Raw genomic sequence first — 15516 nt, forward strand, 5'->3', positions numbered from 1 at the left:
ACATTTCTAAACTGGACAATGTGAATTGAAAACCTGAACACATAATAAATCATTTTAGCTGATGTAGCACTACTTATTAATGTTACCCTGCACAGCAGCTGAATTATTGCAATAACGTGATCACGCAAGAGTCAGAGTTCAAATGTTCAAGTGATGCTTTTTTGTTCAAATCAAAAGTGAGCAGGCCAGTCAGCATCCTGTGTGGAGCTATTGGCAGCTGAGGGGGAAGTGGGGAGTGATGATGACACTGCTTCTTCAAAACAACAATAGCTGCTCCTAAAGAGATTACTGTAGATGTTATAGCATCAGTTTTATCAGAACCGAAGGGTTTTTCTTTATTGAGAGAAGAGAGCTGCACTGAACGCTGTTCTCGACGGAAAATGTGTTTTCATTCGTCTCCTGATTGACTTCGGGAGAGTTTTATGAAAGAAGGTTCATTAAAATACCTGTCAGGTATGTTTTGAAAGCGCCTGCCCTTTTCCAATCAGTTTCTAATGACAGCTTCTCAGATGGTTCTATGAAACAAACCATCTAAAGAAACAAGAAATTATAAACCATAGTTTCATCAAAGTGAGAGGTAAAGGACAATGTAGAGGGAGCTGGTCATTATTGCGAATGGAACCCCAACAGGGTGATGCAGGACTTGAATCAGCTGGAAGGAGTTTCATTGGCAATAATGACCCCTTCACTCTACATTATTCTGCTTTTTACACGGCTACTTACTAAAGAAATCACTAATTTGACACAAAATATTGATTTCAACGGAAAGCTTTCCACAGCTGACGCTATATTGACTGGATTTCTTTCTGCGGATTGATCAAGGTCCTCCAGAAGTGCATCTATAGCAACGGTCTGCTATACATAGTAGCTGCTATTCAGAAATGACTGATCGTAATATGCAGTAATGGACCATTCACAATCAAGTAATCAACAAAATGTAGAATGAATAATATTGAATTATTGTCCAAGCCTATGTAGCTAGTTATCATTTGCCTTGTAAAGATGCAGTTATTCAGTGTAAAACTAGGAAAGGATAGTGAGACTAGAAAACTGCAAATGGATGTCAGATATTAGCTGGCAATCTAATTCCCTCAAAATCTAATTTGCAGAATAATGCATAAATATGCACATTTTGCAAAAAACATAAACATTCATTCAGCTCCAACTAAACGGCTCCAGTGCCAATGATATATTTCTGTTATCACGAGTCATATAAAAGAATCCATAATAATCCCTATAATTCTTTCTGCTCGCAATGTGGCTTAATAATTTCAATATATAGCTCTCATCAACATTTAAGCCCTATAACTGTGAAGAGAGTAAAAGCGTTTCGGTAATGACTTCTATGAATTATCCAATTACTCCAGCTAACCAAACAGATTGCCTTGCTTAGCAATGAGGATGAAGCAACACTCCCTGCAGCCACTGCGTTATTGTTCTCTGTGTTAGTTGTCATACTCAGAGCTGTGAGCGGAGTTCGTACTTGAGCGGCAGAGAAAAGCCCCATTTCTGATTATGGCCAAAGGAAATTGTCCAAAATGCTTGTCAGAGAAGCACTAGCACCATCTTCTTGTTAAATTCTTCGCAGAACCATTTGCTATGGTACATCGAGTCTGGAAAACTGATTTCTGTGTACTTTTCTATACATGTTCCTTGACACCTACTGTACCACACTTGATATTGATTGATTGAAATATGCTTAATGACCCAGTCAAGGCGTTTGTACACACCACTTAATGGGAGGCTATTTATACCTGGTTGGGGCTGTCAGCATCCCATTGGGCTCCACTATATGTGTCTCCTTGCTGGTCTATCTTGTGTTATCTTTCCAACAATAAAAAAAACCCTGAATATTCAGTCTGCTGTCATATACTGTAAGTGACCTTTTCACTACCCTTTCTATATCTGTAACTGCAGGTTATGAAACTAGAAAACAGTAGGTTTGTGAAAGCTAACAGCCCTCCGTGCATTTTTCTTGTGTTGCTCTGTGTACAATGACGAAGCATTAAAAGGCAGATGCTTCAGCTGTCAACATGAGATTAGAGTCAGGGGATCAATGATTAGGAGCATCTATATACGGTATATAATAATGTATTGCAGTATGTCCATGGGATTGCATTTTCTCTTGAATAGCCCTTGATATATCCAGCACCTGTTAAGAACTTTTGGGGATATATGGGCGTGGCGTCTTTTTAAATGTCCATACCACTGTCTCTAACAGCCATTGAAATGTGGAAAAGAGCCACCAAGAGAATATGTTCTTTGATAAACATTCAAGTGCCAAGCTGCAAACTGCAATTTAAAAAGCTAATCAGCAAGAGACAGGCATTCCCACTAAATCCCACTCTTCCTGATGGCATGCAAATAGTGGAAAATTTAATCAGCCTTTTTTAACCCCTCCTGACTTCACCCTCAGTTGTCAAGGCAACACTAATCTCAAAAGCTGTCTGGCAAGTGAAATATTTAACGCTGATCAAAAGTTCTTCACAATGGGAATAACATTAGCTGATGTTTGAAGCAGCATATGAGTGTGACCACAACTACAGCTGTTTTACTGAAATAAAATATTAACAGTTATTGGCAGATATATTTCACAGATACATTATATTGTATCAACCAAATATTTGCTGATGAGTCTCAGATTTTCTTTTGTTTTAATGATAGTGCATCAAGTATCTGGAAGTTTGATAAAGCTGAAGTTGTCTGTTTGCAATCTTAATTGTATGGGACTATGTATAGGACGGTAACTAGCTTAATGGTCTACAGCTTAACTTTGAGAGCAAACGTAGGTAAAGTAGTGACCTCTAGGATAATCACCGTTTAGTTCTGACCTTTTTATGTAGCTTTTAATTGCAACCAAGATATGTTGTGAGCGGGATCTTTTACAGTATATTGACTTGTCAGTGTCCTCTGGTGAATAAACTATTTTACTGTGAAACTGTTTTTAAATTACATTAAACTTATTTTAGCATTGTTGTACTGATCTTTTTTGTTACTTATCGACTACACCTGTTGTAAGCTAATCAGCTAATATGTTTGTTTCCAGCTGTATTTTCAGCCAATTTCTGTGTATAGTCTCAATCATGTGCTTTTCCATGTATCTGTATCCTTTTTTGCGTGCACGATAAAAAAGGGACCTGCTCACATAAACAGCACCACTTTTTGTCAAAGGTTGAGAGCGTACGTTTAAGAACAAAAATATGTCATTAGTATGTGTATAAGACAGATGCGTATTTTAAACACTCATTATAAGTTAATGCATTTGAATTATATATTTGCAATCGACTTAAATAGATTGAATGTATTATATCATGACTGAGTTTTTTTGTTGAGGCTGCAATTATGTCCATTTAACTCTGATTTAAAATGGACTTAACATCATAGGGCTACACAAATAATTGAATTGTCTAATATTTCATTTGAATTAGAGTTGATGGTATACATAAATGATTTAACCTGCTAAATGAATGAACAGTGTTACTCGTCTACATTGATTATCTCATGTCTTCACACACACCATTAAAATCTATATTTAGGAAGTGTGAATTTTAAAGTACTGCAAAACTTCTAAGGGATGAGTCAGTAAGACTTTAAAGCTGGGTCTGCAGTGTTATGTGCAATAATTAAATAATAATTTGGGCAATAGTTGCATAATAACCTTTCAGCATAGTGTAAATCCAGTGGTCAGGAGAAAACTATATTTCAGGCTTTAGAAAATTCAAATTGTGATGAGAGACAATCACAGCTCATTTCAGAGAGGAAGTTCCTATTGGCTGATCTACGTGCACGTCTCTTCAGGTGGTGAAAGCTAGATTCAACAGTGGAAAATCGTGCAGAAAGAGTTGCTATTCCATTATTGACAATGATGCGTCTAAAAGTGTCTGACAGAGGCTCACAGCTGCAGCTAATTCAATTTTATGTGTATGTAGTTAGCTAGAGCCTAGAATCACGCAACGAGTAACGGTTGTTCAGGGTAAACAACCTGGCAGCTTCCAAGGATGAGATGAGCACAGCTATCGAGCAAGTTTTATCAAAATTAGAGAGTATTCTTTCTCTGAAAGAAGAGCAAATGGCACTGGAGGCTTTTCTCCGAGGAAAAGATGCTTATATCCTTTACCTACATGTTGTTTACTTTCGGAGCTTTCCTCAACGCTTCGTTTGATCTGATTGGTTGATTTGGCCCGTCTATCACCAACACACCAAAAAAGATGGTTTATCCAATCAGCAACAGGTATTTTCGCCCCTTCCCAAAAGATCTCCAAATGAGAGTTCCCAAAAAAAACCATGTTACTATATAATATCATCGGGATCACAATCCCAATCGGGGTGATTGAAATTAATGACTAGTGCAGGTTATTGTATGAAGCACAGACATATGGATTAGGATAGAGAGGGGAGGGCTGCAGGAGGAGGGCTGTATTTTCAATTTTTTTTTGGGGGGGGGGACTGCCTTTTCCAAAATCTGCCTACCCCAGCTTTAAATAGTTGCAAGGATTATTCTGACAAAGCAGAAGCTCTCGCTTCTAATCTTCAAATGCTCTTTGATGTCTACCTTGCATATGGATCAGAAAACAGTTCTGGTGATGAGAAATAATCCATTATATCTTTCCACCAATCAGTAAAACTTGCCATCTTAGGACAAAGGAAACAGGGGACCAAAACACAATGCTGGCTCACGGTGGATGAAAGCATTTGAGGTTAAAAAAATAAATAAATGAAAAAAAAAAGTTTCATGCATGGAGGGCGGGTACATGAGTATCAAGCAGTGCCTAAAATGGGCTGGTACTCACTGATACTGAGTAACCTTAGTTGGTATTGCATACTAATACATCCCACAACTGGAAAAAAACAGCCTGTCACCATTCAGTCACTGCTCCACACAGAGCGTGTTCATAAGCGTTGTGATGGCCACCACTTGCTCATCTCACAGAACAAATACTTTTACAAGGTATAATCAACCCACACCCGTGTTTTCTCTCGCCGAAGGCCTATATGCGTTTGAGCATATTAACCGTATCTGTACTGACATATCAGCTCAGTCTGTGTGTGTCACCTGCTGCCTCACTAGCAGGGCGGAAAAATAAAGTCAATGAATCAGTTAAACACTAGTGATTTCTTCCCATGGAGCAGATATGAAATCTCTTTTGGTTTAGTAAATGTCTGTCGGTCAGCTGGTGAAGGAAGGTTATCCAGCAGCCGTCACTGACGGCCGACAGACGGCTGGGACGACGCATTCTCTCTACTCGTCAATGTTAAAGAAGCTGCGGGGCTCACGTGTTATGGTGTTGACGGCAATATATTCTTACAGTGCTCACTGCTTACATATTGTTCATGTCTTATCTGTCACTCTATTGTCATTTAGGAACTTACATATTGATATCGTGAGAACACTTTTTACCTCGACAAGAAATATCATTACATTTTGAGATCATGAGACAATATCTCATCACACCCCTATTGTATGTATTGAAATGCATATGGAAACTGACAATACTTTTCTCATCTCACTAAGCTAGAAAACACTGGGTAACACTTTAATTGAAGGGATATCCATAAGTCTGACATGACACAATATACTCCTTATTAACTTGTTGTGAATAAGAAGCAGTCTTCATACATTTTTAAGACTGCTGTCTTTAAGTGTAACTCGGTAACTTTTAATGAAAAATTGAAATTGTTTGAGATGTTTGCGTTATGACAACTTGACATTAACCAAGACAAAAATGTCTGTTATGACAATTGGACATTAACCTAGACAACAAAACCTATTTAGATGTGTTATAGCAGGCCTAATTGACAACAGCAATAAAGGCAGTGGATATGCAATTGTCACAACAACAATGATGCAGTGAATAGTACATGACAGATCACCTTTTTGGTCCTACTTACAATTCTGGGTTTAAACATATTGAAATCAAGCAGCAAAGGACTGTCTGTCAACGATCTCCAGCATAAAGCTTAAAGCTGTCAAACACATTGCTGCACCTGTAGGGGAGACTCTCAACTTTATATAAAGAGAACTATTATTGGCAGCTCTCTGTTATCATCATTACTGTCTAATATCAGCAGAGACAAAACAACTTGCCCGATAGCAGTAAGGTTTTGACAGACAAGCTCTTTTTTTCTGGCCTAGAACATAGACAAATTGTTATTTGATTCTGCATGACACTACAAAAAGAGAGAAGCATAAATAACCTCAAGAAATTCAGTGAATGAGCTTGTACAACCCAGATGATTTTTTTTCTTTTTATCTAGATAAATTCACAGGTGGTATTCATGACTATTTCAACTCTTTAAAACAAGTGGAGCTTTTGTTACCATGGAGATAACATGGTTGCCATGGGTCTGTCTCACCTGGTGGGTAGCCAGTCCTGTCAGGTGGGATGGTGAGGAGGGAGTCAACGATGGCCACCCTCCGCTGGAGGAGGGTGGAGATCATTTCCAGTCCCTCTGGGCCCAGCAGCTCGAACAGCTGGAGGGAGAGAGTGGAAGAGGGGGGTCAGGGGGCATGTAAATAAATCGCTGCAAGCCAAAAAATACAGTCACCTACAGAAGCAGGAAACATACCACCGCAGACACACATCCTAACATGTATACACATCCTATGGCTCACCAATACCCCCAAGCACGCATCTACTGCCAAGGCTGAGCACCTGGTAATTACCATCCGCCTGGTACAGAATATGCTCTGCCGCTTAGCCTCCCAAACATAGCCACCTGGCACTAAGTAAGTGACAGAAAAACAACAACAAGAAATCCTATGTGCAGCAGCATGCAATTAAAACCTTAGTGGAGACAGGGCTGCACAGACAGTCATCAGTATCATGAGACGGAAGTGATGATTTTAATTGAGGAAGTTTGTGTTCTCTAATTGGAAAATAGTCACCCTGAAGGCCAGGTATGTAATTTGATGCTGTAAAACAGTGCAGTATTTTTTTTTCTCTCCTATCAGGGTTTGTTTGAGGATGGAGGTATGGCTTGCTCTTTCAGTCTGTCCTCCCTCAGGAAGGCAATAGTCAGCACAGCAGGAAACTAAAACAACAGACGCACTTTGATGTCGGGTCAGCCACCGTCTTTGTTGGGGTTATCTTTGTTTCCCTCTGTGGTTTCTTTTATATCTGTTCTAAACTTCTATTGGTCCCACTGAATGTCTCTGTTTTATTAGAGTTGAGCCGACTGTATGTCGGGAGTGGGTGGGAGGGCTGCAGTTTCACCTGTTCAAAAGGATTTTTTTTTTTGTTTTTATGAACTCATGAATTCTGTCCTTGGAGTTGACTGATTAGGTGTGAGTTCCACTGGGACTGAGAGGCAGAGTTTTTCTTTCAGGTGGATTATGTACAGTCAACCATTCTGCAGGCAAGTCCAGTTCCAAAGCATTAACTGTTTAATAACTTAATTTCCTCAAGGCTACAGATCAGGAGTGCAAAAATGTGTGTCCTCTGCTACTTTATCTGTGATTAAATATTCAGCCTTGCCTTCTCAATGTTTCAGCTGGTAAATGGAACAACTAAAGCATTATTTAAATTGAGTCAACACGAGGCAGTGCTGTATCTCTTCTGTGACCAATTCAACATGAACCTAAATTGGGGTCATTTTAAGCAGTCAGATATCGAGTGCATTTAAATCCATGATACGCCATATGGGGCACAATATACTCAGATGTGTACTGCTGTATTGTTACCATACTTCAGCTAGTGTTTGTGAAAAGAAATGTTGAGGCATGAATATATGTAAATAACATTGTACTCTAAAATGGAAAACAATAAAAAAACATCCTTTGTGGAATCTCATGTTGGCAGTATGAATTTATATATATAGATATATATATATATATATATATATATATATTCATTTAATTTATTTTCGTATATATATATATATATATATATATATATATATATATATATATATATATATATATATATATATATATATGAATAACAATTTCAAACAGAGCATTTATAATGAATAATAACCTGTTTCTTTGCTCATTCACAGGTCCCAAAGTGCATGCTGCTGGTTCAGGCTTCTTGTTAAATAGCTGACTATTGTTATATCTGGGGGACAATGGGGTTAATTTAACACTATGTAGCATTTCTGTTGTTGCAAAGTGTTCGTATCCACACAATGCTAAAAATCTCTTGTCCAAGTCACTTTACCTGTGTTTACTTGAAAACATACTGTATATGACCGGGTATCATTTTAAATGATTTGATAGTGGGGTCATCATAACTGAGTTTCAGTACAACTTCCAAAACAAACATTTGTTCATAGTTACACACCCTCTTTTCTTGTTTTCATTAAACCAAAGAAGACAAATTATTTAAATGTCTAAATATAAGCAACCAGCTACAGTGGTTATGGGCTGCGAGTGCTCCAAAAACCGTCCGCAGCAGTATGTTGGCTTAGCACTTTCAGAGTGACACTGATGGAGGCTGTTGCGCTGCTGACATGCTGCTTTAGTTATACTGCCTGTGTAGACAGGCTGTTACTGCCCAATTTTTAACAATATTTAACAAAATGCGCCAAGCGTCTCAAATATTGCAGATGCAACATAAACAGCTGTATAAGAATGTTGCCAAAATATGGAATAAAAATTAACATGGCTTAAATCAGATATCTGATGAGAGCAAAAGTAGAACTGAGTTGTCATGTTACCTACTGTATGTTTGGTGCTTTAAAATTGGATTACTTTCATTTGGCATATTTTTGTCCAACATGACGTAACAATAAGTGTAACACAAAAGGAAGAGTAACTATATGTAGTAAAAATTGTAAATGCAAACCTCCCTAACAATAAATAGGCCTCTTCCAGAGCGGGGACTTAATGACCTGTAACAAGTCTAGACACGGTTACAGGAACTGCCTTTGTTTTCAGTGTACTCCCTTCCTCTTTGGTGTGTGTGTGTGTGTGCGTGTGTGTGTGTGTGTGTGTGTGCGTGTGTGTGTGTAAATGGGAGAGAGAGAAAGGGAGCATGCAGCAAAGGGCCGCAGCTCAGAGTGAGTGAGGTTTTGGTGAGGCGTATGTTAAAAGTTTGATTATATTTCTCAGTTACGGTATATTTGTTATTTTCAGAATCATATAAAATTTACAGTAGCGAGATGTTTTTTTCCTACTTATTTAATTCAAGTTAAAGGTTAAATTAATAAAACATGAAATAAAACGATTCCTGTTCCAAGAGGCTCCTAGTCCAAACAACCCCTTATTTAAGGGGTTCCCTGTAAGTGTTCAGTGTTTTTTTTAAACATCAATATCAATAATGTGAGGCTACTTGAAAATACAATGAAAAACTGCCTTTTCAATCTGCTACTGCATGTAACCAAATGGCTTCCTGATGTACGGCCCCCCTCCCACAGCTCTGCGACAAGTGTAAAATGTCAGCAATCGCAGGTCCGAAATGAGTAATAAAAAGAAGCAGGTTCCCTCTATTGTCAGCTTTAATGGCACGGAGTGCAAAGCCTTTAAACTTTACTGTTGACTTTGGAGTCACACAGAGGTAGATGCATGGAGAGTCTGCATGAGGTGCACTCTCTCTCACACACACATATAAAGACACACACAGGGCATTCTACATCTAAAGATGTCAGTGGTAGAGTTCACTTCTAAATGTCAACTACGTGAGAAACATTGGAACTAACTAACCAGCTTTACAACTTCTATTCTTCTGTAGAGAAAGAGAATAGTAGTTTGTTCTGTACTGTCCAAATATTATGACAAATTGAATTTCTATTCTTTGGCAACACTGTTATTGAAACTGTAATGCTAATAAAGCCCTTTGATTGATATTCACACTGTACATCATAATTAGAGAACAAATTATTAATAATCAATTTTTCTGAAATATTGTAATTTATTATTATTATTATTATTATTATTATTTATTTTATTTATTAATTTAATTTGAATATCTGCTGTGGCTATACCGCTGATGTACTGGCATGTGTTTTTCAAATAACCAAGGCAATTCAACAAAGACTTAAGACTTAATTTTGTGAAAAAAAAACAGTGACCAAAATTAGAGAGCAGTAACCATTGTGTCAGAAGAAAATATTTAAACAATGTTGGGCTATAGGATTAAAAAATGAATAGGAAGTGCAGAGGCCCCTTGCTTTGAATGACTTAAGTTAATTTGCGCCCACAGGACATCACTAGTTTCTCACACTGCTCTGGTTTGGATCTTGGTCCCTTCTTCTTGAAGTCTCTTTCACAGTTCAGTAACTGTAGTGAGTTTCTTAGCCCTTACTTTGTTGCCAAGGATTTTCCAGAGATTCTCTATGGGATTTAGATCTGGACTATGACACTTCCTCCTCCAAATTTAACTGACTTCTTTAGACACTTCTGGTTCAGTCATACCCAGTCCGACGCCAAACCAAAATAAATTGAACTTTAGCTTTGAATCCTATAGCCCTATGAAAACATTGTTTGAATGTTCTGTTCTGACACAATGGTTACCGCTCTCTAATTTTGCTCACTGTTTCCTTCACAAAATAAAGGTTTTTGGTGAAGTGCATTGGTTATTTTAAAAAAAACCTGCTAGAACAGCAGTGGTAAAGCCACAGATATTCTATCAAATTATGAACAATAAAAAATGATCTCTTATTTTTATCTCCATATAAGCGAGAGTGAGATAGATGCAGCAGAGGAGCAATATGGACAATATAAAAGCTTTGGAGTATAAAGACGGAGGATGGAAGTGGGTGAAAATGCAGAGGGACAGGATGATGGAGCGCTTTCCTTATTCATAAGTAAATGATGGCAAATAACTGCTGGAGGTTTCAGCAGGGTGAGACACAACAGAGGGCTACGGTGATCCTGAGCCTTACACTTATATTTCCTTTCTGTCTGTTCTCTTCACTTCAAAGGAAAATGTGGAGGCAGATGAAAATAGAATGGGTAGCCTATTCTTACTGTAGCTGTACTGTTATACCAGCTCATTGCAATCTACAGTTTCTTGGGGAAAATCTAGTTCCTCTTGACTTCTTATTCCAAAATTATTTTTATTCAGGGTCCTTACACATTTTCCAGTTCAAAATTCCATAGTTTTCCAGACTTAAATTTCCACACTTCTAGGTAGATTTTCCAAACCATATTTGACATCATATTTTGACATCTAAGTACAATTACTTAGTAGGGTTTACATGTTTTAAGACTTATTTTTACAGTCAATATGGAAATTGATATTCCAGAATTCCAGCCATTAGAACTACCCACCATGTTTAAAATAGCCATATAGTAGCATTTAATACATTTAAACCGCAGTAAAACACAAAAAGCAGATTTGTTATTCATGCTTTTTTCAACATAATTTTATAGAATACATATACTTATAGATTATGCATTTATAAGGGCATGAAGAAGGAAGATTAAAGGCTGTTTCTTCCACCCAGTGCAAAGTGATGCACAGCTCAACTGAAATTGCTAGTTTCAGACCAACGCAGTTATCATTTTCACACCCAGTGCCCATGTTGGAAAAGGCCAATTAATTCCAGACTTCTTGTTTTGCTGCACCGGCTATTCTGGGTCGTGTAGTATTAAACTGCATTTCATGCTACAAACTTTACAGCCTTAGTGACATGTCTTGTCACTATGATAACGAACAACAATGTCAGGTCTGTTTTGTACTAATCATATCACAAAGACAAACAGCTCAATGTATATAATGTCCTATATAATAGAGGCTTGAAAATCTGCCAAAAAAGAATTATAAAAAAAAAAAAAACTCTTTATGCACGTCCAACAAAAAGTTTAATTTGTTAGGTTTTTCTTTCCTTTTCTATAATTTAGAGTATTAACATGATCTCATCTTAACTTTCGATCATCAACATTGTTTAGAGGTTAAGGTTTCTTAAAGCTGAGGTTGACCTCTGCTTTTATATGTACATGTTGAGCTGCCAATTCCAATGGGTCTTTATTACCAATAAAGGTCAAAGTCATGCAGAAAGCTGGACATGTCTAAAAAGGTCTGGAGGTAAAGGCTAAGGATGACTTGGTCTAACAGCCAGGAAAAGGCCTGCTGCTGAAGGTCAATGTTATAGAATCAATAGGAACCCCGAGACTTTAAATGTACCACAAGGACAGGTCAAACTTCATGTCACAGAAATACCATGTTGAGAGACTCCTCATTTTTAAGTTTGAGTTTAAATTGGTCCCTTAAGTTCTTCACCAGGTCTGCATCAGAACAGGGCTGACCCCTAAACACTGATGATTCAAATTATTTGTTGACACGTCCCAGGATCTTATTTTGTTAGTCAAATCATGCAGGGTTTTTAACTGTACAGAGAAAAACACAGGATAACAGTATGGCTGGCTAAAGACATTTACAAACCTGAGTCTTAGACAAAATTAGAGATGTGAAGGAAACAGAGGACAGCACGTCTTGTTTCTCTTAAAATGTCTTTCTTGTATATATCTATATCGTTTCTATCACAATGTTGAAAAACCAGAGGCAGAACTGCGTTACGGCAATATTAACTTCATTTGGACAACAACTTGGGTTCTGATCCTTGCACATTATGTTAATTCTGCAATAACGTTCCTAATAAAAAGGAGGTTAATTTGTTGAGTTGTAATTCACACAAAGGTATACAAAAATAGACTTTGCCTTGTGGTTATTTCATATAGACCATTTATTTATTGAATTACCAGAAACCCTTACTACTTCCAGCTCTTTTACTGGGACCAGACCCATCTTTGAACTCAGCCTTCATTCGGATCTTAACTACACAGCTATAAAGTTTTGTGACTGCATCTTGTAAGATTGTACCACTATCACAGTGCCAATTACATTGTAAAAATTGATAATAACAAGCAGATGGTAACTCAAATTGTTAAGAATATCTGATGTGAGATATTTTGAGTTTGTATTTTGCACTAAAGTTCTTAATAAAATGGGGAATGACCTATATCGGGATACAACATTTTCTCTATATTTTCCAGCCCTAGTATCAACATCTGTCAAACTACTTAAAACCATGTCTGTGATAGTTCCCGCTATAGTAGGTGTCTCCAGGATCACATTTTGCCATCACACACAAACTAACACACACACGCTCACTCACACACATACACACACAGTTAAAACAATACTAGCATCGCTGCTGCGGCTGGTATACAGTGATGATCTGCAATAGGCAAATTCAAGCGTATAAAAAGATTCCAAAAATTATTTATCAGAAACAGTATCAGACGATTTGAAAGTGACACAAACCTCATTCTGCAGCTCATCGTCACTCTTGTGGGAGGCTAGCATTTCAAACAAGGATGTGCAGAGCTCCTCTGGGCTGGATGAGATCATGTTGCCTCCATCCAGGTACTTCTCCACCTCTGTTCTAAGGATGGCTCCATCCCCAGAACTTAGAGATCTTCCTGAGCTGGACACCTCTTCCTCACTGGCAACTTTCCTCCCGCTCTGCTGGTTGTTGAAGAAGTTGATGAAGTCTAAATTTACGTTCTCCTCTTGGATGCCAGAGCAGGGAAGGTCCTCCAGTGGGTCCAGTGCATAGCAGTCGTATGAGAAGGCGATGTTACGTCCAAAAGCAGAACTTCGCTGGGGGTTGCGACGTGAGCACAGGGTCTGGATAAAGTTCTCAACTCTAGAGTCTCCGAGTGGAGCCACCAGCCGAGCCACACAGGCACAGGAGGCTTCAGCTGCTGATGATGGAAAGGGGCCAAACATCTGTTTAATGGTCCGGGTCTCCTCTGTTCCCACATGGTCTTTGTTATGGAAGGTCTCAAACAGAAAGACAGCAGCACTTTCAATGGCTGCCTGACCATGTTCAGTCCCTACTGTAAAAAAGAAGAAAAACTTAATATTCAGACTTTGATATCATGATTCAGTGATCACTACAGCCAAAGACAGATTTAGTGGGGGCTCTAAGCAAACCTATGCATGGGGCCTTCCTCATGACTCAACCGTTAACTTATTGAGAATTTTAGTACTAAGTATTGTTAAGTACAATTTTGAGGAAGTGTTTTCTTGATTATTTTGATTTTATGCTACTTTATACTTCTATTTAACTACATTTAGGGAAAACATTGATGAAATTAACACCTATCTGTTATGAGAAAAAGTTACCCCTGAAAATGAGGACTATGATAAACTATATTACATTTTTTAAAAGACGGACACATGACCTGATTGTTGGTTTAATATTAACCAGCATGCCTCTATGGAATCACTCACTGTAGCTCCTAATTAATAAAACAGCATTCTCCCCCACCTAAATATCTCTTAAGATGTTGATTAAGTTCTTGACCTTTTGTACAACCGTTAAGAAGCATCTGGAATTCAGTGAAGTTATGTCCCTGTCCTTTCCTCTGTCTCTCTTCAGATTTACTATTCAACAAAGGCTAAAAATAAAATAATAATCCAAAATCATAGCAAAAACCAAATATTCTTTGGGTAGTTGATATTTAATTTAAAGGACAATAGTGCTTTATAATGAAAATAATTATAAAAATATTTTGAGTGCTAAAAATATTATTGCAATTTAAATCATTTAATATTAAAAAACAATAACCCTCTGTTTGAAAATGGTCTGGCTGCAGCCGCCACTCTAGGGCAGCTTCAATCTCAGGCAGGAAATGAACACCAAAAATACAAAATTTAAAAAAGAATTATACTGACACGTCTGGCTAAACACATTGGGCCTCATTTATCAATCTTGCGTGAAAACGGGCGCAGATCTGGGCGCAGAATTGGTCGTATGGCAGGACCCACGTGTGATTTATGAAACATTCATATCTGACCAATCACAGCGTACGAATGAGCGGGCCTTGATAAATGTGGCGGCTGAATTCGATCGTCATTAACATGTTATGCCCTTAAATATTCCTGTTTCGGAGGCCTCGCCCACTGAGGTCAAACATGGAGAGGAAGAACGCTGGTACAAAAAGAAACTTTTCCGACACACAGATCGGAATCCTGACATCCGAGATGGAGCAAAATAAAGATGTGCTTTTTGGCAGTCTTAAGAGTGGAATAAAAGGGGCCCATAAAAACGCTGTATTGAAAAGAATAACGGAGGCAGTCAACCCGAAGCAGCGCTCCACTGTGACCCGTGTGCGTGTGTACGCACTGCTGAACCTGCTCTCCTGCTGTGTAGTGGGGTTTGCCAGTGGGGTTATTAGGTATACCGTTAGAGGATAACCTTTCTCACCTAGAAGAACCATACCAAGATGTTAATCATCTGATACCTTGTTTGATTTAATGCAATTTATGGAGGGTAGCCACTAACCGAGGAGATGACTTTGGCTCTGCAGTACGCATTCCTGCAGCCGCGTGCCAACACATTAATTCACTCATTCATATTCAACCGCTTGTCCCTGTAGGGGTCGCCGGGGGCTTGAGCCGAGCTGTTTTGAAATATAAAAGAATCGCGTGTGTGTGTGTGTGTGTCCCTGGCCGCCACGTTTAAAAGCGATAGCTTGGCATCACAAATCACCTGTACATTTATCGAGTGGTAGTTTTTGCAATTGATGAATGCGTAATCATTCATGGATGGTGCCTTCAGACG

The 15516-nt window shown here is 38.3% G+C and overlaps 1 protein-coding gene across 1 annotated transcript in view; it reads right to left on the reverse strand.

Annotated features, from left to right (window-relative positions):
* Positions 1-15516, reverse strand: part of ascc3 (activating signal cointegrator 1 complex subunit 3) — a 158399-nt gene that overhangs the window by 121679 nt on the left and 21204 nt on the right. The window contains exons 4-5 of the mRNA XM_083919139.1: positions 13209-13786; positions 6355-6472 (exon numbers count right to left, since the gene is read on the reverse strand). Of these exons, the coding sequence (XP_083775265.1) occupies positions 6355-6472; positions 13209-13786 (696 nt within the window). The remainder of the gene's footprint in view (positions 1-6354; positions 6473-13208; positions 13787-15516) is intronic.

Source organism: Echiichthys vipera (genome assembly GCF_963691815.1).
Source record: "Echiichthys vipera genome assembly, chromosome: 8".
Classification (NCBI taxonomy): Eukaryota; Metazoa; Chordata; class Actinopteri; order Perciformes; family Trachinidae; genus Echiichthys; species Echiichthys vipera.